Genomic DNA, 27,763 nt, shown 5'->3' on the forward strand with positions numbered 1-27,763 from the left:
TTTAAATCCATCAATTCAATTTCCAAACCGTAACTTAATTAATTTAGCATAATTTGGATTATTCTAATGCCTTCTTCTGCATGATTTGTTATACTCCAACAGTCTTTTTTATAGGTTATTTCTATCAACTTTATCAAATGCCAATGCGAAAAAAGTAAAAAGAATAAAATATGTAAAATTTCAAATATGTCCATGTATAACAAATTTAAAAAATGATGTTATGTTGCTTTTTTTTTCTTGTAAAAAATAATTTTAAAAATATATTTTAAATGTTATTTAAAAAGTCAGTGACTTAAGTAAAACTAAATGAAAATTTTAAAATATATTTTATAAATGAGATCAGAGTGTATAAATACCCAGGTCTCTAACCCAGATTTTATAACATAACACGCACTCACATGAGCATCATGACACAATGGAATGCTCATTAAAAATATCTATCTATTTATCTCCAATCTATCCAACTATCTCAATGATTTTTTTTATTGCTTACTCCTTAGGTCTTATTTATAAATTATTTTTAATATATTTTATTAAAGTTAAAAAATCTTAAATCTTATTATTTTTGTTTTAAAATTTAATAAATTTTCATCCCTAGCATCTAATAAGGACAACAAAAATTATTTTTAATAATTTTTTTAACATTTAATAAAAGCATAAAGGTAAAAATGAATGTAGAAAACAATAAAATATCTTATAAATAAAATTAAAATTAATCTTTTTTTACCATATAAATATAAATAAGATTAGAAGAGTATTTAATTGGCTTAATGCGAGCAATCATGTTCTCCACAAATTGAATACAGTTGTTTCAAATTTTATTTTCATTTAATTAATAGCTAGTACTTAGTATTTATCAGGTGCTATGCAATTTTTCATGTGACAACAATAATTTGCACCTAAAATTTGTGTCAGGGTTAACGTTCTGAGAATGTTTACATGTTTCTCTGGATTCAAATATTTTTCATGAAAAGGTGAAAAAGTTGGCTGCTGCTTTCTTTTTGAAATCCTTTAAGCTGGCATATTTGTACTTAAATTATTTTTGTAATGGAAGCATAATTAGGTTTAATTAAATTAGCTTTAGGGTGGGGGTAATGGAGGCATCTGCTGAATTATAACCAGTGGGGCCAAACAAGACGCTGAAAAACTTAGCGGTACATGTTTGGTGAAGCAAATAACAAGTTTTAAGCAGATCCAATCTATGAAATATTAAATTCAAATGGTCAAAAAGGATTTTATGATTTTTCTGAAGAAAAAAAAGATGACGATAATAAGTCGGTGAAGGACGGTGCGGCCCTAACGCAAAACCATAACGAAAACAAGCATGAATGCATGACTCTTGAGGCATTTTGGCTTCATTTAGCTCCCTTTCTTCTTTTTGATTGATAGATGACTTAATCTCAAGTGATTCATTTCATTTTAGTTGCAAGTCTTTTTTAAATAAAAACAAAACACAATATCTGATTTTTTTAATTAAGTATTGTTAGTCTAATTAGAAGTAATTTTTTAATGTGATTTTTCATTTATAAGATTTAAATCCTCGACTTTAATTAAAGGGAATCGAGCTCCTTTCACTCCATCCCAGCTATTGTTAATATTTTAATTGGAAGTTCTAAGTGTCAATAATTTTTTTAAAAAATAAAATAAAGAAAAAAAAATGACTCTAGAGACATATATGATAAAACAAAATGTTGGTGAAGAGAAATGAAAGGACGAGATATTTTTGTGATGATAACAAAACAAGATTAGCATTTGGTGAAGGCAAGAGGGCTCAGTAGAAAATGAATTAAGAAGAAACCAAGAAGCTTGTTAACAAAGTAAGATTGGTGAAGTTGTGAGCGGCAGGAAAAGAGAGTTTGATAAATTGAAGAGAGTGGGGGAGGAAATGTTGAAAAATTAAAAGCAGAAAGCAGCTTGGGAAACAAATCCACGTTATGAAATGAAGCATCTGCAGCCACCATAGGTCCCACCCTTTAACTTTAGGGCAGCCCCCACCACTTCATCAGAGGAGCTGGCATGACTGAATCCCAACATAACCTCCCTCCTTGGCTCCATGGAAAATTCCAGTGCTTTGTGTTGTATCGTTAGAAACTCAAATTAGTTTGACCCCAATACATTATAATAAAAAACAAAATTCTTATATGTATGCATTTAATGGGTTTAGCTGTTCTTTTTTTTTTTTTTGTAATAAGCATTTCCATATACCAATAAAAGTAACATTCTTTAATTTTCTTTAACTCAAGCTCCTTTCCCTTCTTTTTCTCCCAACTCAGTCTCCTCTAATTTCTAGTTGTCATTAAAATACCTTGAAATGAGAACATTATGGAATGAATTAAAATTCTGTTCACATTTTTCAGAAAAAAAAAAATTCTGCTCAAAATATAGCTAAAATGATAATCTCTCAATAAGAATAAATAAGGGTTAAGGTTTAATTTTGTCCTTATACTTATTTTTTAAGAGTACTAGGCATCATATATTCTTAAGTGAGGCAATTTTACTTCTGAATTATTTTCTTGAGGAGCAAAAAATCTTTTGTGTTAGTCAACCGTTAAGTTTTTCGTTTTCTACTAATGTGGCACGTGGGGGCACAATAATATGTGAGACTTTGATCATGTCCTTTGATGTTAATTTATTCCTAAACTATTTTTCTAGAGTATTGAGCACTTTTAAGTCTTTTCCTATGAGCGCTGGGCACTCTAAAATCTTGTTAAAATAAAATTTATTAAACATTGTTGAAATATTAAATATTTTATTTAAAAAATTAGACCACCTAATTTAATATTTTAATATTTTTTATATTTTATAATTTTATATTAAAAATGAAGGGAATAAACTTTTCAATTAACAAAGAGATTTTTTTTCCTCCCATCTCTCCATTTTTCTCTTTTTTGTAACACATTAATGAAATGAGTGATATATTTTATATTAACATTTTTGTTCGCATATTGTTGGTCTTAATTTGTATGTTTTTTATTTTACTCCTAATAATGCAATGTATAGAGGGTATTAAATTTGGGTAGTGTAATATTTTAGAGAAAGATCGTTAATTGACCAAAAAAATTATAGAAAATGACCTAAAAATTTAAAAAACTTAACCAATATTAAAAATATAAATAAGTTCTGACGCGCACAAAAAGCATAACAATTTAAGCATTATCTTAAAGAGAAGATTGATATATAATAAAAAGTCATCTATAAATTTATAAAATGTTAATTTGTTGTTAATATTTAAAAAGTAATTTATAAATTTTGAATGCAAATTTATAAATAATAATATTTAAATTATTAAATATAAAAAATATTTAATATTTTGATAATATTTATTAAATTTTATTTTAATCAGACTTCAAGGTACCCATTACTTATAAAAAAATTTTTTAAGGTGCCCAGTATTTTTTTTAAAAAAATTAAAATAAATTAATATCAAAAAATATGATCAAAATCTTATTTATTATTATGCATGAACCAAATACCGCATCAGTAAAAACTAAAAAACTTAACAACCTTATAATAGAAGAATATTTTTGAATCCAAAAAAATATTTTTTTAAAAAAAATATCGCATTTAAAAGAATAAAATGCTTAATATTTTTAAAAAATAAATATAAAATTAAAATTAAACTTCAACTCATCAAAGTATACAGCTAGTTGTTATAAAACTACTATAGCTTACTTCGCTTGTTTTGTACTCTACCCACAATAAAAGTTTGCACATCTCGTCTGAAAATTCTCTTCCCTCTGAAACTTTGTGCTAATCTCTGTCTTCCCCTCCTCCGCTTCTTTCTCTGTAACATTTTGGTTCCTCTCTGATTTTCCTCCCAAAACTTTTCTTCTTTTGTACATATCAGCAACACAGCATCATCCATCCATGGCTGCCAACAAGTTTGCTACCATGTTGCTCAGAAACACCAACAAAATCACCCTTGTTCTTGTCTATGCCATCCTGGAATGGATTCTCATCATTCTTCTTCTTCTAAACTCTCTCTTTTCTTTCTTGATATTGAAATTCGCCGATTACTTTGGCCTCAAAAGACCTTGTGTGTGGTGTACCCGAATTGATCACATCATCGAGCCTGGCGACAGCAAGAATTCTTTGAGAGATCTTGTGTGTGAAGCTCATGCCTCTGAGATTTCCAAACTGGGTTTCTGCTCGACTCATCGGAGACTAGCTGAATCGGAATATATGTGTGAGGACTGCTCGTCCTCATCTCAAGCAGATTACGTCAAAATTTCCAAGAATTTTGGTTTTTTCCCATGGATGAAGCGGATTGGTAGGATTCAGGATGCTCATGATATGGAAATTGAAAACGAAAAGGAAAGTTTGAGTTGTTCTTGCTGTCGTGTTCCCTTGGACAGCAGATTCTACCCTCATTGTGTTCTGATTAAACCTTCTTTGAGCTTTTTGGACTATACCAAGAAGCAAAATTTGATTACAGAAGGAGGGGTTGATGCAGAGATTGAAAAGGGTGGTCACTCAGATCTTATCAGATTGGATTTTGCAGTTGATCAACATGAAGATGAACGAAGCACTGAAGAAAACAAGAGAAGTCACCTGGTTTCTGATGTTGATGAGGGTTCTGGTGGAAGAGGAGAGGAGGATGATGACACTTGTGCTTGCTCTGTTTGTGATAATATGAAGGAGATTGTGGATGATCATGATTACAAGTTGGATTTGGGTACGGATAAAGAACAGGAAGCCGCTGAGGAGCAAAATCTGAATATCCCCAAGGATGATCAATCTTGTGACTTGTCCTTAATTCAGATTTCTGGAACTGAAGAAAAATCTCAGGGAACTTCACTTCAGCATCTGGAATTTTTAATTCATGGTGACGATTGCAGATTGATCCCTATTGAGAACCACAGTCAACATGTTGTAGATCATGGAATTGACAGTAACGAAGATGTTATTTTGGACTTTGATATGCATGCTGAAGCTGAAGCTGAACCGGCTATTGAAAACTGGCACACTTTTGGGAATACTGAGGCGTTATCTTCAGCTCGTGAGAGTACAGAGGCTTCCACATTCAATTGGCTTGAACCAGTTGAAGTCAACATCAGAGAGGCAACCTCAGGATTTCAAGAAGAAGAAAATTTTGAGAAGAACCAAGAAGACTCGCCTAAGGTTGATAATGTTAAAGCAAACATGGAAAGAAGAGAAGAAGAAACGTGCACGAATATTATTTCTCCAGGTTGTAATAATATGTCTCCTTTGTTCTTTGTTTTGCTATGGTCTTTCTTGGTTCTTGTACCCATTTCTGATATCTGTCTTTACCTGCAGCATCTGAAGAAGCAGCACAAATTCACGGTGATGAATTTGACGCAGATGTCTCAATAGGGACTGAAATTCCTGAACATGAACTAGGGAATGAATATCAAAGCCAAGATATTCTCTTGGATTCCAATCAACATGAATGTGGTAAGGCTCAAATTTTTATCTACTATCTTCTTCCACAAGTCTATAGTTTTGATTTTCTGATATAGAAGATATGAGTTTTATCTATTTTGAAATATATAATTAGGTCATGACAAAGGTGAGGAAGAATTTGTAGAATTTAGAACCATGGTAGTTGAGCCAAAGATCCCAGTGGAAAACAATCATTTGTCATCTTTGGATATTAATGAAAATGAGAACGATAAAGCTCCTGATACCCCCACTTCTGAAAATGAGGATGAGAAAGTTCCTGATACACCCGCTTCTGTGGAGAATCTGCATCATCTACACAAGAAATTGCTACTACTTGAGAGGAAAGAATCTGGAACAGAAGACTCATTGGATGGAAGTGTCATAAGTGACATTGATTGTGGTGAGCTAACAGCTGAGAAATTGAAATCAGCATTGAAAGCTGAAAGGAAGGCTTTAAATACCCTCTATGCAGAGCTAGAAGAAGAGAGGAGTGCATCTGCCGTAGCAGCCAATCAGACAATGGCAATGATAAATAGGCTTCAGGAAGAGAAAGCAGCAATGCAGATGGAAGCTTTGCAGTACCAAAGGATGATGGAAGAACAATCTGAGTATGATCAAGAGGCCTTGCAGCTTCTGAATGAGATTATGGTGAAGAGGGAGAAAGAGAATCAAGAGCTAGAAAAGGAGCTTGAAGCATATCGGTGGAAGGTTCAAGAGTATGAAACTAGAGAGAAAACTTTGATGTCAAGAAGGGATTGCACAATAAGAAGCAGGACTTCGTCTCCTTCTTGTAGCAATGCTGAAGACAGTGATGGACTATCTATTGATCTTAATCACGAAGCAAAGGAAGAAAATGGCTTCTACAGCCATCAAGAAAGCAGCAGCAACGAAAACACCCCAGTGGATGGTGTTCTATATTTGGAAGAATCATTGTCGAACTTTGAGGAAGAGAGGGTATCAATTCTGGAGCAGCTGAAAGTACTGGAAGAAAAGCTGGTTAAGTTGAATTACGAAGAACAACATGCTTTTGATAATATTAAATCAACAGAACATCTTTGTGTCGAGAATGGGAATGGATTCCATGATTATGAGGATGATAGAGGTCAGGTAAATGGATTTGCTAATGGTCATGCGAAGGAAATCAATGGGAAGCATCATCTAGGGAAGAATATCATGGGTCCAAAAGCCAAGAGACTTCTTCCACTTTTTGATGCTATTGTTGATTCAGAAGCAGAAGATGGGGTGTTTAATGGTGATGAAAACGGGTTGCATTTTGATTCCCTGCAAAATGGTTCAGAAGAAAATGTTGAATTGGAGAAGGAGAAGCTTGTTATAGTAGAAGAGATCGATAACCTTTACGAGAGACTACAAGCACTTGAAGCAGACAGAGAGTTTCTTAAGCACTGTATTAGCTCCTTGAGAAAAGGGGACAAAGGCCTAGACCTTCTCCAAGAAATTTTACAACATCTACGTGATCTGAGAAGTGTCGAACTCAGAGTGAGGAATATTAGCGATCTTGCTTCATAAGAGTTTGTTGCCAGCTTAGCCAAGAGACTAAAAAAAGGTAAAAATCTTAGCCTTCCCCGCCATTGGAACGCCATTTTCCTCTTAATTATTTATTGGGACAGAACTTGTTGATTTATTAAGCTCTTATTACATATAGAGTTGCCACATTGGAGATGATCCGCAAGCTGCAAATCAAGCATGCATTATACAGAACACCAAAGCATCAGTTCACTTTTAAAAAAATGCAAGAGGGAGTTCCCTGATGGAGAAGGGAGAATCCTGGTATGGTCTGTTTGATATCATGGTGGACAACAAAATGAAGCCTGCCATTTTCTGTTCTATTTTTAATCCTCGTTTTATTGTCCATGTAAACCCAAATTTTTATGGGTTGCGTCAGAAAACTTATATAGTCTCAACCTGCTAAAGATAAGTAAACTGAGTAAATTATGAACAAAATATGTAAGCATGTCAAGTTCTTCATTTTTTAGTGAAAATCAAGCTAACCTGGGCATGCTTATATATTTATTTATAATTTCACTTGGTATACTTACTTTTGGTAGGTAGGGTCTAGTTAAGAGATTGAGAATCTCTCTGGTTGTGTCCATCATCACCTTCTAAGGGAAAGAAGGATGATGAGTGTATGTGTGTGAAGGCTGATGAGGAAAAGCCACCCTGTCAAATTGTATTTTGTGAGTAAAGGCCTGGCTTGCAAAGCTGGAGAGATCCAACAGAAGGTTGCTGTGCCAGGTAAATAGGGCATTAGTTTATTAGACAGACAGAATTAGGACCCACTAGTTTTGTCATTTTTTAAATCTTTTTTTGGGAGCAAGGAAAAAGGAGAGGTAAGGAGCCTCTTTCTTGTCCCTTTGTCTCATCTTTTGCATTATTGCATCCTATGAGAGTTTGTTTTATTTCTGGGAGGGAAAATTGAGCTGATCAGTCACTTGTACACTACATGTATTCATTTTTGTAATTATATAAGAAGTGAGTGTTTGTTTATGTTATTTAGGAGTAATCTGGGCACTTTATACTTAGGCTTTTGATTCAACTGTATGTTCGAAAGCACTAAAAAACTGAGAATAAGAGGCAAATATTGATTTTCCTTCAAGAAGAAAACAACTTTTTGGTGGGCGCAGAAAACAACAGGTTAATAAACTTGTACGTTTTGTGTGAATGTACTGGAAGTTAAAACAATAGCATATGTGTTGAATTCTTATTATTACACAAATAGTAACAATAGTATGTTTTAGTATACATTCCTTCAGAAGATGTGTTTTAAAAAGTCTTTGATTTTTAATATAGGGCACTTAATAAGGTATTAATTATTTTTTTCAATATTACCCTTATTTAAAATCACTAAAAAATATAATGTAAATTTTAAAAAATCATTTAAATAAATATAAAATTGAAATTTTATTATATTTTTAAACAAAATTACTAACCTTATATCTCCTTGATTTTAACAAAGTAGTTAAATGTGTCTTGTAATAAACATGATTGACTAAGGAGAATAAATTTCAAAACATTATTTGTAGTTCAGCCTCAATAATGGCAAGGGCAAGACTTATATATTTAATATATTTTCATCCAATCAAATCAAGACATCTAGATTTTAATATGTCAATAATATTAATAAAAAAAATTTAGAGCCAGTAATTCGGGCGAGCTGAGCTTATTCAGATTAGGCTCAATTCGGGTCGGGTTTTTTCGAATCGGGCTTAAAGAATCTTACTATTTCTAAAAAGCTTATATAGCCAAGCCTGGCCCTAACGCCTTCGAGTTTCGGGCTTATTTGGGCCGGCCTAAATACCCGAAACTTTTTTAAAAATATTTTTTTATTTTTAATCAATTTTAATTTTTAAATAATTTTATTAAGCATAACATATTATTTTAACTTGAAATAAATAAAAATAATAATAACTTATTAATTTTATACTTAAGTATTTAAGTAGTTTTGTTACTATTTTGTTGTATTATGTGCAATTTATTCATAAATATTTCCTTTACTTATAAATTAATATCTTATTTATTTAAATATTGCCCTTATCATGGTTATATAAAAATATTTATATATTTTAATTGAATCATATTATTTTAGTCATGATCAAGTTAATCTCAATTCAACTACGGTTAGACTACTAATTTAAAATTATTGTCCTAATTAGTTTAAAGTTTTTAATAACTATTAGATAAACTGTGCTTTTCATTTTTAAGAATATGAAAAAAATAATCATCATTATATTATATAAAATAAAATCATTTAATTATGGGTAAAATACTATTTTTTTGAATTTTTCTTTAACCTTTTATATTGTTTAAGTCCTATATACAAAGAATATTTACTTTAATTCATTCTTAATTTTAACTAAGTCTGTCATGGATGATAATCAAATAATTATCTAAAAATATTATTTTATTTATTATGTTTGTTTAATAGTAGAGCTGGGAATTCGTACATGCCCAGATTTTATTTTTAAAATTATTTTTAATTTAAAATTAATTATTTTATTTATAAAAAATATATAATATAATTTTTTGGACAAGAAAATGGTGTGTATGACTCAATTTTTTTCAAAAAAAAATTGAGTCTTAAAATATAAAAATTAATATTAAAATATATTTTAATAATTATTTTGAGATATTTTATTTGATTAAAAATAATAAAAAATAGAAAAATGTAAATATTTTTATTTGTTTTAAAATAACTATAGCAATACACTCAAATATATGTTATTTTAAAATAAAATGATATAAAACTTAAAAAATAATTAATATTTATTATATTATATATATTTTTAAAAATTTATTTTTTTATATTCAGGTATTTTTCTCCGGCCTATTCGGGCCGCCCGAATAGGCCCAAACAATAAAAAAATTATTATTATTTTGGCTTGGGCTTAAATTTTTCGCGTGAATTCGGGTTGGCCTGTCAGGTTTGACCCAAATTACCGGCTCTACAAAAATTTATTAGATAATAAATAATCTATAATAAATATACATATCTGAATTTAATTGAAAATAAGTACTTTAAGTATATAAGATTAAATATATAATTTTTTAAGGGAATATAACATAATTGCAATTTAATGAAATTGAGTTTGTGGGGTTCTTTACCAAATGCTGTGACGAAGACACAAGGAGGCTACTTTCCGAACACATTGCCATCGAAAATAGTGAACCAAAGGGTTCGAGGGTGTGTTTGGATAAACAACCCAATGTTAAAACCCATTTTCAGTCCAGTGGCATTGATTGTTCTGTTAACAGGACAACATAAAAAGCCCATCACTATTCAACACACTGTCTCTCCTCTCATGCCAAAGATGTGGAAGAAAAATGGGATACCCATCGAGTAGCCTGACGATGTACGCTTTAAGTTTCTCCTTTGAGCGACTATATTATTCTATCACCAGTACTTCTCCTCATACTTTAATTTGTAAGGAGATATATTTTGGGGAGAGTGTAGTATATGCTCAGATCTAAATGTTGAATGCGAGTTTATATTTTGGCCAAAAAATGCTAGTTTCTATGTAACCAAACAAAATTTAATGTTTTATTAATTACGGACCTATTAAATTAAAGTGAGAAATGAAACTTTTGTACATATGATAAAAAAGCTGCATTTTCATGATGTATTCTGTATGAAGGAAAAACTAAAATAAAAAATAGACAGATAGGATGAGTTTAGGGAATTGAATAGTACAAATTTAAATATAATTAATAAAACACTTATTAGACATGTAGCTCATGAACTAACACGAGACATTGAATATCCTCTAAGTTTGTATGGCAGTAGTCATTTATATTAGGTTGTTGTAATGTAATTATTCAATGTTTGTGTATGGTATCGATTAAAGATGAATTTGACAGCTGGAAAAAGTGTGAATTTGACAAAATGGTCAAAGATTAGGGTTGGATTGGCAGATGAACAAATGCACATGCAAATTTTAAATAGTACCATGGGCGGGGTTCAACAGAGATATTGATCTTAACTTATTTGGCAGTAGTTAAGTAGGCAAGGCACTGAATGCCATGTTAAAACATTTTTTAAATGTTACTTCACCAAACTCACAAAAAAAGAGAAGAAAAAAGTTGGCCAACAATGACCAAAATGAAAACCACTTTATTTAAGATTTTTTTTTATACTCCCTCTAATCTTATTTATAGGACATAAAGAGAAGGATTTTTTTTATTCTATTTACAAGTTATGTCATTAAATTTTTATCATAAATTTTTTATTTTATGTTCCATTGAATATTGGAGAGAAAAAATATATTATTGAAATATGTATATTTAATAGGGATAAAGTTGATACCTTCTTAAAATTTAAAATAAAGTTAATAAGTTTTAAAATTTTTCTTAATATTAATAAAACATGTTGGAAGTAATTTATAAATAAAACTTAAGTAGTAATAACCAATTTAAAATACTTTATTATGAAGAAAAAGGTTCTCACTGTGCTAATATATATAATTTGATTGGCTTCCCGTATGATCAAAAAGTTATGGAGAAAAAATGAAAAATATTATAGGATAGCTGGTCAATAATGTTAATACTTAAAAGTTCTGTAAAACACTTAAGTTTCATTTAAACCATTTTATCACTATAAAGCCTGAATGAAATTCAAAATGCGAAGGAAGTCCTTTAATCCTTAATTGATCCTTTGACTAAATTTTAAACTTCTAAATTTGCAGCCATTTTTTTGAAATTTACAACTCAATTTTTTAATTTAATTTAAAAACACGCATTTTTTTAAAAATGAAAAACACCGAATTTTAACATGAAATTTTATAAGATTATTTATTCGATATGTGCAACCCTATATCATAATTTTATTTATGCATATCATCTCAATATTTATTTTTCTTATGAGAAATTATTTGTTCAATTCCAAGAATTTTCAATCTACTTTACCTAATGTGCAATTCCATTTATCTTAGTTTACAACTTGAGTTCCAAATATTATTTAGAAATTCATAAATAAAGTTTCTTAAATAAAATTAATATTGAAATTATTTGTTCATAAATAAAATTAAGATATAAAGTTACAAATATGGGAAAGTAACATTATGCCTATAGCTCACAAAATAACAATACAAATTCAAGGTTGAAATCTTGAATATTTAAATAAAATTTGGAACTCAAATTGCAAACTTGGGTAATTGGAATTACAAACTATAGAGAGTATGTTGCAAAATCTTGAAATTTAATTAGTAATTTTTTATAAGGAAATAAATATTGAGATTGTATTTATAAATAAAATTGAAATATGTAGTTGCAAATCATAGTGGATGAAATTGCAAATTTAAAAAAGTAAGTTGCAAATTTTTAGAATTTAATACAAAATTTTATAAAATTCAATATTAATTTTCTTTTTTATAAAATAAAAATTGTGTTCTTAGATTAAAATAGGAAATTGAGTTGTAAATCAAAGTAAAAGAAATTGCAAATTTTAGAAAATAAATTGTAAATTTATACATTTAAAATTTTGTCAAAAGATTAATTAAGGACTAAGGGACTTCCTTTCTATTTTAAAATTTGTTGGGGCTTTAATAGGATAAAATAATTCTTTTAGGACTTAAATTTCGTTCTTCCTATATTTTATTTTAGTGTTAAAGTTCAATTTTATTCCTATACTTTTTTTAGAAGCACTGGGCACCGTATACTTTTAAATGAGGCAAATTTTTTCTTGAACTATTTTTTAAAGGAATAGAAATCTCCTTCTATCAACTAGCTATTTATTCCCTCATTATATGATAACGTGGCAAGATATGGGCCTCGACAAATTTGATCTGACTTGGCTTGCTTGCCTAAGAAGACACTTCAACTTCTTCTCCCATATAGCTTATTCCCTTTTCACTTGCTTCCTCTCTCTCTCTTCCCCCTACCTATGTCTTTACTCTACTTCCATCCAAATCCCAAATCTTAATCTTCTTCATTTCATAGTTCTGACCTTGATTACTCTCTATCGTTCAAAACCCAAATCTCCCTCAATTGCTTTCCTTCCCTCCCTTCTTATAGCTTTTAATATTTTGTTACTTGTTCTGCTTTTGTTGTGTCTCACTAGAACTACACTGGGTGTTCACGAAAATTAATCTAAACTATGTAGTGATTGAGGTTGAGAAAAATGCCTTTTGTGATAGGAACAGTAAGTGAGGTGCTTGTGCTTTTATTTCTCCTTTACAAAATCTTCATCTCCCAATTCACCTTTTGCAATGGGCACTATGAGCAAGGCGCTTATACTGGAGATTCTCTAATTCAAAGCCTTCAAACTCATTTTCCTGCTTGGAAAACATGGTTTTGCCAACATAAATGAACAAAGTAAGAAGGCATACTTGAGCATCATAAGCGATGTTGTTGATTAGCGATATTGTTGATTCTAATCTAGATCTAGTTTGGATTGATATTTCCTAGCAACCCATATTTTTAAAGCCGCGACAACCCCACACAATTTTATTCTTGTACATTTATGTCAAATCGATTGTTAATTATCACTGTAATGTTTAGGTTTCTGGATGTGTAAATGACTTGATTCTTCTATGATTGATTTTCTTATCTAATTTCTAGGTTTATGATTGATTTTGATTTTCTTGTGTAGTTTTCATGAATGTGTTCACTCCAAATGATCTGAAAATAGGCCAGAAAATGCTAATTTATTATGCGTATGAAAGATTGAGCATTTGATAAGGACATTTTTTCTCCTCCAAAAATTATTCTATGATTGATGTTATAACAAGGAGACCCACGTAGTTGGACAAAAGGAGGGTCTGATTATGCCAAGTCAACTTTTTCTAGCCTTACACAATGACAAGTTAAAAATATAAGATATCTAATGCTTCTTAAAAAAAATACTAGGGCAAAATTAGATCTTACTCCTTCATTTTATGACTCTTATGTCTGTCACCATTGTCAGTCTGTTCATCATTTTTCTTGAAGTAATGGAAGCATTTTCTATTTACCAACGTCAATTGAAAAAGCATATCATCATTATCATATTCAACATAGTCTCTCCTCCCACTTTAAAGAATCAAATCAGGAATCTTTAGAGTAAAGGTAGTTAGAGGGGAGAAACAAGTAACATTTTCTTCTTATTATACAAGTATTTATTTTCCTATTTCTAGGCTTCTGTTGACAATTAAGGAATATGAATACTTCCTCTTAGCCATTGTCTGTGCTTGCTTGCTAGGTAAGCTTCCAACATTTTGGAGTTTCAAGAAGCACTCAACATGACCAAATCTCATTGCATTCTTCATAATATGATTAAACCCTTCAAATTCGAATCCAGTAAAAAGTGACAAACAAAATCCTTTTTTTTTCTACCTTATTTCCTTTTTATTTTCCCAAGCTGAGATTCTAGGCAATAAGGGGTGTGCTCGACCCAAGGCCTTATTGCTCCTCATCAAGCCTCAATCTCCTATTATTGACCGTAAAGGGTGCCCAATAGTACCAAGTTCATCTCGACCCTAGTCAAAGGAATCAAAGTAGTTTAGGTGCTACCCAATAAGGGTATTCAAAACTGATCTAAACCGAAAGGACCAATCCAAACTAATTCAAACCGACAAAAACCGATCAAAATTGAATAACAATTAGGTCTGCTTCAATTTTTATGATATAAAAACCGATTGATTCGGTTCAAGTTCGGTTTTGAGTACTAGAAACCGAACCAAACCGAACCAAACTTGATTAAAAAAATTCTATTTATTTATTTGTAATATATATAACCATTTATCTACAAGAAGCATTTTGTTTTGAATTTTTTATAGTAATAAATAAACATTTTTAAAATACTTGAATGAAAATGCATAATATTAAATAATTATAATAATCATGCTATGATCATCATTTAATTATTTACAACCTAAAAGCCTCAGCATTTAATTTATCTACAAAAAACATTTTGTTTTGAATTTTGTATAATAAGTTTTTCATTATTTATTAAAATATAGATACATAGATAAACATTTTCAAAGGATTTTAATGAAAATACATAATATTAAATAATTTTAATCTTAAAAACTTATATCAATTTTTATGATTAATTATTGTTATCACATTGAAATTTTATTATATTTTTATACCTCTATTTATGAAAAAAAGGAGCCAAAAAGAATTAACAAAGCACCATTATGAAGATGAAGAAAAGGAAAAAAAATTAAACAAGTGCATTAAAACTTGATTAAGACCTTAACCAAACCAAACCAAACTGAAAATAAAACCGAACCAAACCGAACTTCATAAAAATCGATCAGGTCTCAATTATTAGTAAACCGAACCTATGAACACCCCTACTACCCAATGCATGCCACATGGGGGCAAATGCATGATCACAATCTAACTTTATTTCCTCATTTTAAATCCATAACTTGCAACCACCTCATAACAATACAATTCTACTATTCTAAATCAAATTACAATTTTCACAACTAGTATTTCTCAAAATTTCTAGCATTTATCATTCTATAGATACTACTAAACTTCACATGTTGTATATATTCAAACAATTTGACCAAACTCCAACTAGTCAAATTATGATAAATGTGAGTCTATCTAGTCTTATAAATTATAAAAAAACCATTTATAAAAATTCCTAGAGGTTTTTCACTAACCATGGTTTCACAAAAACTTCCCAAAAATTTAATTTTTCACCAATAAGCCAATTTTTTGCAAAAGGTTATGATAGGCATTCTGTTTATATTTAGTTCAATATTTTTATACAAAAACATTAGCATGCAAGTAACTTGAAAAGAAATTATTTAGGCTCGAGTTCACTCAAAAAACTCAATATCTCTCTGTAAGAGGTCTTCCAGCTAATTTAAAAGTCAAAGTAAAAATTAAAGAGTCCCTAGGATACTCTTAACACCTCTACAAATAGAGAATTGATAAATTAAAATCAAATTGAATCAAATTTATTTCTCAATCTAAAGCTACTCGTGAGAGCTATATGTAACTCTAAAACTACACCAATAAATTCCTATTAATTTTATTTAAGAATCTTTCTAACTTTATAGATTCCCAATTAATCTCAAGGACTTCCCAAGATAATTTTAAGTTATGTTGATTATTACTTTTTAACTCTACAGTGCTCGTGAGCACTTTATATAAGTCCTAAACATATCATAAGTTAAATTATCATCCCTAAATAATTAAAATAAATTCTAATTAGATATAATTTATTCCTTAAAGTCACTTTTAATTTATAAGTTGCTTGAGAAAGGTTTAAAAGAATCTCTACAGCTCTTAGAGTTACTGAAAATTATATAGAGTTCTTTAAAACTATTTTCTATCATATCAAAATAGTTCTAGACTCACCACTCAAAATAGTTCTTTAAAACTATTACAATGAAATAATTTATTCTTAATATTAATTAAATTCTAAAAATTAATATGTTATAAATTTTTTAAGCTCAAATTATTTTAAAGGAAAAATAGCAATCAAGGACTACTGGAGTAAATTTATATTAGTCAAGGACTAGTTATTGTCAAAACTCGAATAAAAAACAAGCCCGAATCAACTGTTGTTAATTTAAAATAAATTATTATTAAAACTCAAATGAATACTTGTTGATAAAAAAATAACCTAAATTAATAAGTATTCATTTGAGAGCAAGTAATCCTTGACTGATATAAAGTTGCTCCAGAGATCTTTAATTGCTATTTCCCCTATTTTAAACTGGCTTAAGGGAAAATGATAATAAAGTCTCTTCGAATTATATAAATAATAATCTGATATCTCAAAATGGTTTAATGTTACTGAAGTCTCTAAGGATCTCTGTGTCAATAAATTTTAAATTAAAAAGATTATTTTACCCTTATTAATAAATTATAATTTCTTGTTTAATTTTTGCAATTTTTCAAATAAAAGTTGTTATTTTTTTAAAAAAATTATAATTAGGGCTTGTTATTTTGAAATTTATTTTTTGATAACAGATATTATACTTAACAAGTTGTGATTTCTTATTCAAATAGAAAAAAAAAGCAGAACAAGAAAGAAAAGATACAGAACAGAAAAGTGAAGGGAAGAGAAACAGCTTTTATTCATTACGCAAAGGTGTATATACAAAAGACACAAAAAATACCTTTTACCTAGAGTCGGTAATTTAGGCGGATCTAACTTATTTAAGTCGGGCTCAATTTGAGTTGGGGCTTTTTAATTTTGGAAAGGCATATTAAAAAAACAGTTACAATAGCAGAACTCAGTGCTGAAACCTTTTACTCAACCCAAGAGAGCTTTCCTAGCCTATACAGAGCATGTCTTTTAGCGGCTTTGGTGTAGCGTGTAGGAACTCCTCTATTTGATGCCCAAAACTATGAGGTTTGGACTGTTAAAATGAAAGCTCGCCTCAGAGATTTAGACATGTTGGGAGTAGCGTAAATAGGAAGTGATCCTCCTCCGTTGACAAAACATCACACAATGGCTTAGATGAAGCATTATTTTGAAGAGCAAAAAGATTCATATCTGTTGTGACCAAGACAATTTTCACAATTATTATAGCTTGTGAGATAGAGAGAAAGAAACTTGGAAATGGCTTAGAGATGAGTTTCAATTAGGGAAGTGAAAAGAGTAAGCAAATGCAAGTACTTAATCTAAGAAGAGAATGTAAGCTCTTAAAAGATGAAGGATGTTAAACCTTAAAGAAGTATGCTGATAGGATCATGAAAGTAATGACTCAAATAAGGTTATTTGGTGAAGATTCTCCTGGAAAAAAGGAGCGGAAAAGTTTCTGGTTAATGTACCAAGGAAGTTTTAGGTAAAGATATCGCTTGTGGAAGATTCTAAGGATATTTCTCAGTCACCTTGTCTGAACTTGTAAACTCTACAAGTTGTTTTTCTGTTGACGTTATGATTAACTGTTCAATCAGTGCATTTATCCCCGTCCTTTTTATGTGCACTTACATGCAAATTAATATGATATATAAAAATAACACTGATTGCGCCTTGTTGGGCTTTATATGCTTTTTAAGCAATAGTGCAATGCATATACTTAATGCAGCAAGAGGGGTTTGTTCCTTGCGCCTTCTCCAGAGTGCCAACTACTCCTTTTACTTTTATTTTTATTTTCTTAAATCAAGATTTGTAATTGGAAGATTACCACTTCTGGAACCAGGCAATGTTTGAAGAAGAAAATTGATAGAGGGGCGATGGAGCTGGACCCAATTAATTAATATGTATACATGCCACGTCACTGTAAGTTAGTAGCTCAGCGTGCCCAATTAATTAATTTGCTGTACAACATATTTCCAAACAACTTGCATCACAGTTGAAGGCACACAAAATCAGGCTGCCAATAATCCTCATGGTACATCTGTGGTTGAACATGAAAGTGAGGAGAGCTGTTCGAATTCAAGTCAAAGCATGTTGAAAGATTCACATATATTGTAATTGAAAGTTGAGCTACATTTCCTGCCCAAAATGAGTAGCAAGCCTAAACTCCTCATCTTCCTTCAACGTGGCAAGTGATCTCACAATATTCCCCAAAGTTCTGCATTCATGGCACTACACTCTTATTGTTATATTTTTGGTTATCTAACTTCTGATAAGATTTCAATTTGATTCTTTAATTTTATAAAAATCTTTTTATATTTATAACTCTCACGCTGTTAATTTCTTTGACTGAAAATGTTGACACTGCAATTTTAAATGTCGACAATGAATTTTTAAATGATGATTTTTTTGATCCAATTATAACTCGAGAAGGGGGAAATGCTACCACACGAAAAGGAGGAGAAGCTCTTCAAAGATGAGAGGATGAACAACAGCCCCAGGAGAGCCATTCTCCCTGCGAGTTTCTTGTTGAAAGATCTTATCACATTTTCCTTCAAGTCTTGTAACGAAGACAAATCGATAGGACTTAGTTTTTGCGTCAAGAATAGGCCAATTGAAAATTAATTGAGTATAAAACGAAGCATGAACATAATATCTGTCAAGACTACAAACAGATATTTCAAGTAGTGAAAGATAAGATGATATAAAATGAAGGAAGTTACATGGGCCACTAACCAGTAACGGTCAATTCGAAGATGATACAAATATGAAAGGATATGATCAGGGGTGTTGAGCTGATGGGTTTCTGGAGGGTGATCAGTTATTAGTCTGTAAGTTTTCCTAGTGTATTTTCATTGTCAGTATGCCTTGGTCTGCTTAATTTATGGCACAACAAAAACATTATACCAATGCAATAATTTTTAATCTTGAATTTTTGTTCATAGAAAGCGGTTCAAATCGTATTAGCCGGTTTAGCTCTTAATGAATGCTAACTGTACATGATTATCGTCGGTTGCTCAGCTTTGTTAACTATTCTGCAAGAACATAAGTAAACTTGTAAAGTTCTTCATCTTTTTTTATGTTTAATTATTATAAAGGTTAGATATATATATATATATATATATAAGAAAGGATAATACCTTACAAATAAAATGCTTGGCACGAAGGCCAAGTATTAGAGTTCGGAAATACTTTAGTATTGAGATTCATCATCTTGTTGAACGCTCACTGGTTCGCTCCTTCGAGTTCTTCCACGCAAGTGAAATAAATAAGGAAAAAGCAGAGCAATGTAGCACATAACACATCACTGAAAGTAGAGCCAGGGCAAGTTATATGAGTTTGCCTGAATGGCAAATCATAAGGGTCTGATTCTATCAGGTTAAGAAAAAATGGCCTAGATAAAAAATGATTTTTTTAATCATATAATTTATGAACTATATGTGTTAATCCAAATGAATTAGAGTTAACTTGTTTAACCCATATTAATTTTAAAAAATAAAAAAAGGAAAAAAAGAAGAAATTTTCGTGGGCATAAATTATATTGGACAAAATTTACTTAATTGAATCAATTCATATATATTGTACAAACATTGTAAATTAATATTTTAATATATTTAGAATGAATCATGAAAGATATTAAATTGAAACTCATTGTTCAAAAATATTTTTTAAAAAATCATTAAAAAATAAATTGAAAAAAATGAATTAATAAGTTAACACATTTAATCTATCAATTTTTAAGTTTTGAACTGGATTGAAATTTTTTCAACTCATATAAAAATGAGTTGAATCTAACTTAATTCATATTTTCTTCAACTCATATGGCCCAAGTTGGTCTATACTTCTAACTTCAGCTGCAAGCAGGATCAGCTGGCTAAGTTGACTTTGATTAGTCTGTTTTGTGTACAAGTCAACATAAAAGGTCCATCATTCTCATTCAACAAATAGTGTCTTTGGAGCAGAGGTAGTCATAGAGGAGAAACAAGTAATAGTTTTCTTCTTAGTGTTTTTTTTTTTTTTTCTTGTTTCTTGCTGTCTGGCCGTCATGGACTCTTCATCTCAGCCATTGTTTATGCTTGGTTGTTAAGGAAAGCTTTGAAAGTTTAGCAGTTTAAGGAAGCAAGCACCATGACCAAATCTCACAGTTTTCTTCATAATCTGATTAAACCCTTCAAATTCGGTTCTAGTAAAGGTGACAAACAATATCCAATTCCTTCGCTTTTGTTTTCAGTTCATCTTATGGTCGCTGGGTGTTTGACTGTTCGGTTGCGTTTGATCAGAGGGAAGCGACGAAGAAGAGTTAGGGAGAACTGCATCCCCGCGGCAAAAGATATTTCCTTATGAAACCTTAGTTGCTGCCACAAAAAATTTTCATTCCCGCCATAAGCTTGGCGAGGGAGGTTTTGGATCCGTCTACAAGGTATGAAAATTAAGCGGGAAGACTTGTTTCTTCATCTCGCAATGACTGAGAAAGATTCAATCGCTTCATGCTTCTGAAAATGAACTCTGTGACGGGTTTGTCGATTCTGAAATTTTCTAAAGTATTATCCCACCCAATCAAGATTGGTTGCCAGGAATTCCCTAATCAATTCCGGAAACTTTAGCATTTGACAAAATGTCTCACATAAAAAATGTGATTTTTTATTTTTGGGTTTGGGATTTTCTCTGGAAACCGAAATCCTAAGACCCATTCTAACTTGAGGCTTGTGGGCTGATTTGCTCCTTTTGTTTTCTTTCCCTTTTGCACTTGCTGGGGAAGTTGGACGATGGAAGAAGGATTGCGGTGAAGAGATTATCACAAAGCTCCAATCAAAGTCAAAGGATCGAAAAGTTCATGAACGAGGCCAGGTTGTTGGCTCGCGTGCACCACCCGAATGTGGTGAATTTGTTGGGTTATTGTGTCCATGGCACAACGAAGCTACTTGTGTATGACTACCTTCCTCTGGGGAGCCTCGAGAAAAATTCATTTGGTAAGTTTTTTTTTGTTCCTTCTTCTGTTCAATAACATCATACACGACTGAAATCCCCTCGAAGCATTATTTGGCCCACAGATATGTAATCTGTTGTTGATTTTTATAAAACCTTTCTATTTTTTTTTTCCTCGTTCTCTTTTTCTATGCCTCCTCAGAAAGAGAAACTAAATTTAATTCCTTACTTGATTAATACTCATTTAAGCTAACTTGTGGGTCCAAATTTTACCCGCGATGAAGTAAATGTGTTTTTCCTTAACCCCGTTCTCAGTTGGGCAAGCTGACTATATGGCGATTATGTATTTTCCTTTGAAGTCTCCTTTCATGTTTTTTCCCATAGACCCGAAAAGCAGTACCTTTTGGTTGCAGAATTCTGGAATTTTTATGTCTAATAACTTCATCACCACTGCCAACACCGGGAAGGACGGTCTTGCATGTTTTGAAAAACTTGATTATCCCCTAAAAAAATTGTTTGACCCAAAATCTTCTGTGTCTATTATAACTTCACATAACAATAGTTTTTAGAACGGAGGGAGTAATAATTTAGAAAGTATTTTTACTTAAATCTCTAAATTAAAAATTTTACCCCAAAAAAAAAATTTACCATGTAAAAGGTGCATTAATTTTATCTAATAAAAATAAAAAAGCAGGGTTCATTGATGTAAAAATTGTGTTCATATTAAATCAATGTTATATTTTTTGTGTTGTTATAATTTTATGTTTTATGATTGTTCTTTAGTATTTAATTTTAATACTTTTTACCTTTAATACAATTTAAATTATTTTTTTTAAAAATAATAATATTTATCTTCAGTATAAATTATAACCCGTATTACTTAACTAATTTCTCTATCAGTCACGTCACGTAAACCTCAGATGCACGATACACCAAAGCTTGAGGGGTATCTTCGGCTGTTGCTAGGAGAATTTTTCAAGCATACATTGTAGCAAGCCTATGTGAAAGTTCTCTGACCCTGTCTAACCCAATCTAATTTGATATGGTCCAATCCTATTTAGTCTATATAAACACTGGTCCTTCAAGATCAAAAGAATTAAAAAGATTAGACTATTTCTTCAATTGAACTAGATAGGAGACTGGGCATCTAGACCACGTGATCCAATACGATTCTATTAATTTATTTAATATAATTATAATTAATTTATTTTGACAAATGTTTTAACTGTAATTGACGTTAAAGGTAAGTGAGTACTAAACTAATAGGATCAGTCTCCTAATTCTATAGACTAAGTCCTATCTTATTAATTTTTAAATTATCATTGGACAAGACTAAATAACGGATTGCCAAACTCAATCCTTTTCATAAAAAAGATCAGACTTTGAGTTAGATTGATCTCGGTGCCATTCAGTCCTTTGTGCAGCGCTATCTTATAGTGTTGCTTTTGTAAAGAAGGGATGCCCTGATTTCAAGAATTTTTTATTAACTTCTTCCACAGATACTCAGTGCAAGGAATATACTTAAAAAAATTTGTCGTATTGTGGGGCTTTAGACGCGGAGGTAACGATTAATGGTATGGAAGGTCTAAAATGTCCCCTTCCTATTGTTGGACATTACTTACCATTGAAATGCCGTATCCTATACTGGTCAAGTGAACATCTGAAGCTGCTGGCCCAAAAAAAAAAAAATAATATAATAATAATAATAAAGGAAAATCTTGACGAGGGCCCTCAAAATTGAATTAATAGCATGCAGGACCCAAATCCATATGAAATGCTTTTCCAGGCTTTGCATGCTATTATTTGATTTTGAAAGTCCTTATTGAAATTCTCCCCAAAAAAATGTGAACATCTGAAGCTTTTCATACTGTGTCCTTTTGTCTGACAATTTGCCGGCGAGTGTAATAGAGAACGTGATGTTATTTTATTGCAGAATCCCACGTCAGAAAGCAGCTAGATTGGAAAAGGAGGTTTGACATAATCACAGGCATAGCAAGTGGCTTGCTCTATCTTCACAAAGACTCGAATATCCCCATCATCCACCGAAACATCAAGCCGAGAAGTATTTTGCTCGACGACAATTGGATGCCCAAGATTGCAAACTTTGACATCGCTCATCTGAGTTATCTCTTCCCCGAGGATCAAACTCATGTCACTACGCGAATCATGGGCACCATGTATGCTTTTCAACTTTCAATACATATTGTTTGAAGGAAACTGATTTTGGTCATGATCCCACCAAATTTCAAAAAATAAGTAGCAAATCCAAGATTCAACATTGACAATTTAAGAATAGTAGCAAAACCTCTATTGATTATTACTTGACTAATTTGAAAATGGAGTTATCATGGTCACATGATTTAAGTGGATATGTAATTTATAAAATTGTGAAATATACAGTGGATATATAGCTCCAGAGTATATGAAGACTGGACATTTATCAGTGAAAGCAGATGTGTTTAGCTATGGGGTTTTGATGCTAGAGCTGATAACTGGCCGAAGACACTCGCCGTTTAGACTCGAGGGGGATGCACATAATAATAATAATATCCTTGATTGGGTAAGACTGAATTATCCAATGCTTTGGCTTCTTTGTGAGGGTTTGGGTACAGGCTCTCTGATCTTTCCTTTTTCTGCTGGCTTTTTTATTTGCTTCACTTATTTGCATCGCTGATTGTTGATTGGGTAAATACTATGTTCATCAACTTTCAACTACCAAATGCAATCAACCATGAACTATCCGAACAAGAGGGTCATGAAACGTCTTGGTCACATATTTCTGAGTTGTTCATTCTTGTGTGCAACTTAGTGGTTGAATTGCTTTCTGTTTTTTCTTATCCTTTTTGCATCAGGCATACGAACTTTACAGGGAAAACAGGAGTTTAGAATTATCGGACCCTACTTTAGCAGATTCGATGGTGACTGAGCAAGTGCAGGTGACAAAATTGCGTCATAATAGGTTTACTGTGCGCTCAACATGCTCCAGACTCACGTCCTACCATGGATCATGTTGTTTTCATGTTAACAAATAATCAGAATCTTATGGGAATGAAAATAGACAGGGAAAGATTCTTTGGGCCAAGATATTGTACTTCTACATCATCCTCTTCTTTTGATGTCAGTTCGCATTAACTCTAGGCACTCCCAGATGGTTATTCAGGTTTTCTATTCATCATTGAAAAATCTTCATAATTTCATTTCAATGTGATGGAGTTCAAGAATTGGTCGACAGGAACTCAGTCAGTGTTCCTGTCCAAGATAGACGTGGTAGGTCTGAATTTCTTATCTTTTTCTTCAAGATAACAATTCCTTGTCTCTGTAAATTTATTCTCCAATTTCCTGGTGATTGAATGTAACAGATTTTGTGTATCTTAAGTTGTTTCAGAGGGACAGGAGGATGAAGGTCTAAGGCAAAGAATAGATGCCCAGAATTGTCAGAGGTTCTCCTATGAAACCTTATACGATGCTACCAGTGGATTTGCCTCTCAAAATGTGTTGGGTCAAGGAGGCTTTGGACTCGTCTACAAGGTAAGATCATTAATCAATCTTATCAACTTTCATGGGGATTTGGAATGAACTTGAAAAGCTAATGTTCTATTCTATATTTAAACTGTCAAAAAGAAGTGAAGACATTATATGACAATAAAAATAAATTTCTGAAAGTCTTCCAGTTCTCTAGTTATGCCACATGTCTCCATTTTTTTTTTTCACTTCAAAAATAAAGTCTTTAAATTAAACCTTTGGCAATAGGGGAAGTTGGATGATGGGAAAGAGATTGCAGTAAAGAAGTCATCACATATGTCAGAACAACATAGGGAAGCACTGATAAGGGATGTAGAGTTGCTGAGTAGCGTGAAGCACCCCAATGTGGTCAAATTGTTTGGTTACTGTGCTGATGGCAATGAATTCTTACTTGTTTATGAATACGTTCCCAAGAAGAGTCTTGACAAGCTTTTATTCGGTAAGTGCTCCCATGTCCCATCCTTGCCTTGCAATCAATCTCATGTCATTTTTCAATCTGTGAGCAATGAATTCTGTAGGTCCCAACGGGAGAGAGCAAGAACTTGATTGGACTAGAACTTACAGCATAATCATAGGCATCGCAAGGGGTTTGAGTTATCTTCATAATAACTCCCAGAACTGTATCATCCATCGTGACATAAAGCCTGACAATATCTTGCTCAATCACAAATGGGTGCCCAAAATTTCTGACTTTGGCATTAGCCGTCTATTTGAGGAAGATCAAACACATGCCTATACTCGAATAGTTGGCGCTTGGTATGATTTTAAATTTATAGAGAAAAGTAAACTGCATGTCATTTGATTCTATCTTTATTTCTTCGTATTTACTTTTACTATCATTGAAAGAGAATCCATCTACTTGAATTTCATTGTATATCGTGTTGATACTAAGAGCTTGTGAACAATGCACAGGGGATATATGGCTCCAGAATATCTGGACCATGCTCGCGTGTGAATAAAAACAGATGTTTATAGTTTTGGAATTCTGGTGTTGGAACTGATAAGTGGGAGAAGATACTCATTCATGCCACCACTGGAGGATAATGCTATTGGTTTGCTTGATTGGGTAAAGATTATTTTCCTCTACACTCGAATGTAATCCACAGAGAATACTAAAGATGGATGATCAGTCAAAACTACTTTCTTTTCTTGTTTTTGGGAAACAGGCATACAAGCTTTTCAAGGCTGGTAGGATCTTAAAGATCATGGACCCTGGTTTAGCAAATTCGGCAGTGACGGAGCAAGTGAAAAAGTGCATTGAAATGGGTCTACTGTGCACGCAAGGTCACCCAAATTCGCGTCCCGATATGGAGCATTGCGTGTTCATGTTAACAGGTTATCATTACCATAGCAAAACCTCAATTTCCAGGCCAGGAATATTTGGTTATAGAGGCTATCACTCAAGCCACCTTTCTGGCGAGTGTAAGTCTAAATCTATATTTAAATCATATTTATTCCAATATGCTTGATCAAGCCAAGGTTCACTTTTTCATACTTTTTCATCCTTGAAACATCTATGTGTGACTTTTGATCAACCCCACCGTTTTGGCTAAGAGGCTATGATTTATAAAGGATAAGCACTCTCCCCTTGGGCCGCTTGGCTGTATTTGTGGTTTATTCTGTTGAATACTGGTATCTCTTTCTATCCAGAAAACAAATACCTCTGTGTAACAATCCATATTTCATGTTCTTGCTTTAATTTACTGCACATCAACAGTCCAACATTTCTGAACAAGTTACAGCATTTGCAGAAGCAACACAAAATCAGGCGACCAATGATGCTGAGGGTATGTCTGTGGATGAGCATGAAGGTGAGGATAGTTGTTCAAATTCAAGTGAAAGAATGTTAGAAGATTCACATATACTGTAATTGAAAGCTGATGTCCGCTCAATCTTTTTCATTATTTGTAACTGTATCCATATCCAAAACATGTTTATTAGTGTATATAATAGAATAAAATAAAAAGCTATTTTTGTGGATGGAAGATGTTTTTATATCTACTAAAAACACTAATTAGAATTGAAAAGTTATTATTATTAATCAATATTTAATGTATATCATATAGAAAGTCACGTTACTTTTAAGACATTAATGTAGCTCATTTATTTGATTCTGCAAGATTAAGATTCACATCTATCTAATTAACAATAATAATAGGATTATTATGAGTATACCGTGTTTTTATTTTTATGATGAGACAGATCTCTCTCTCTCTCTCTCTTTTGTTCTAATCAAATAGCATAGCTCCAGATTTATATAAACACACTCTACTGATCGTGTCACTGGACTATGGAGTATGAGATAATCAAAGAAATGAGAAAGAGTGAAGAAAAATGAGAGGTAAAGTTAGTAATCATCATATCACTGTCATCCCCCCCCCCCCCCATATACATATAAAGCTAGAGTCTTGTGATAAACACTGTTCATAATCTGTGAAGTATTTAAATTCTATACTAATTTTGATTGATTATTTATATTTAAAGCACTAAAGAATGACTATTGTTTTTCGGTAGCAAGAAAAAAGTTTAGATAAGTTAAGTTTTATAAACTTCAAGAGTTTATGAAAGCTAAAGTCTATCTTCAAATTCAAAGAGCGTTTAGAATGACATTTATAAATCGCCTACCAACAAAATCTTCATGTTGGCAACAAATTTCAATCCTATGACCTTTTGTATTATAGGTTAAATTATTACCAATTGAACTAATCTTTGTTAGTAAATAATGACTATAGTTGTAGGTGTAGCTTTTTCAAAATCTTGGCTTCTCAATTCTCAAAATGCATGACCTTTTCTACTAAGTCTTGTCCTATGCAATGAGAGTTGTTAATAAGTGTCAGGCCAATGAGTTACTTGTATCTTTTAAGGATTAGACTTGAAAAAATAGAAAATTTTGGTGTAAAAGATTTTTAAGCTTTACCATTATAAGCCCTGTAACAAGAGCTTGAGCTAGCCCTAAAACCCTTATAATTTTTTGTTGTAACTTTCTTTATATAATTTACTTAAAATTTTAAATTAATATATGAAAATAACATAATTTATTAAATATTTATTCTAAATAACAAATGCGAAACAAGTAAAATTGTTGAAATAACACTACCTCGTCAATGTAGATTTTCCTTTAAAGGATCAAATATTTTATTTTTGAAT

The 27,763-nt window shown here is 31.5% G+C and overlaps 2 protein-coding genes and 1 pseudogene across 3 annotated transcripts; all 3 read left to right on the plus strand.

The window, feature by feature from the left end:
• Positions 1–3,702: 3,702 nt before the first annotated feature.
• Positions 3,703–7,913, plus strand: LOC129311493 (myosin-binding protein 2-like). Its single transcript, XM_054953823.1, has 4 exons — positions 3,703–5,188; positions 5,278–5,415; positions 5,519–6,967; positions 7,067–7,913. The coding sequence occupies exons 1-3, from the start codon at positions 3,868–3,870 to the stop codon at positions 6,928–6,930; spliced, it is 2,871 nt and encodes a 956-aa protein (XP_054809798.1). The 5' UTR covers positions 3,703–3,867; the 3' UTR covers positions 6,931–6,967; positions 7,067–7,913.
• Positions 7,914–20,149: 12,236 nt separating this feature from the next.
• On the plus strand, positions 20,150–24,089 carry LOC129310995 (cysteine-rich receptor-like protein kinase 43). Of its 2 annotated transcripts, none has more exons than XM_054952915.1 (5): positions 20,150–20,360; positions 20,449–20,588; positions 20,928–21,138; positions 23,028–23,271; positions 23,495–24,089. In XM_054952915.1, the coding sequence occupies exons 1-5, from the start codon at positions 20,297–20,299 to the stop codon at positions 23,766–23,768; spliced, it is 933 nt and encodes a 310-aa protein (XP_054808890.1). In that variant the 5' UTR covers positions 20,150–20,296; the 3' UTR covers positions 23,769–24,089. The 2 variants fall into 2 exon arrangements, with proteins under 2 accessions (XP_054808890.1, XP_054808892.1); XM_054952917.1 differs by having other exon boundaries at positions 23,947–24,085.
• Positions 24,090–24,301: 212 nt separating this feature from the next.
• Positions 24,302–26,663, plus strand: LOC129310902 (cysteine-rich receptor-like protein kinase 43; annotated as a pseudogene).
• Positions 26,664–27,763: the final 1,100 nt, after the last annotated feature.

This window comes from Prosopis cineraria, unplaced genomic scaffold (assembly GCF_029017545.1).
Source record: "Prosopis cineraria cultivar Desert tree isolate PC_DT_omini unplaced genomic scaffold, ASM2901754v1 PC5, whole genome shotgun sequence".
Lineage (NCBI taxonomy): Eukaryota > Viridiplantae > Streptophyta > Magnoliopsida > Fabales > Fabaceae > Prosopis > Prosopis cineraria.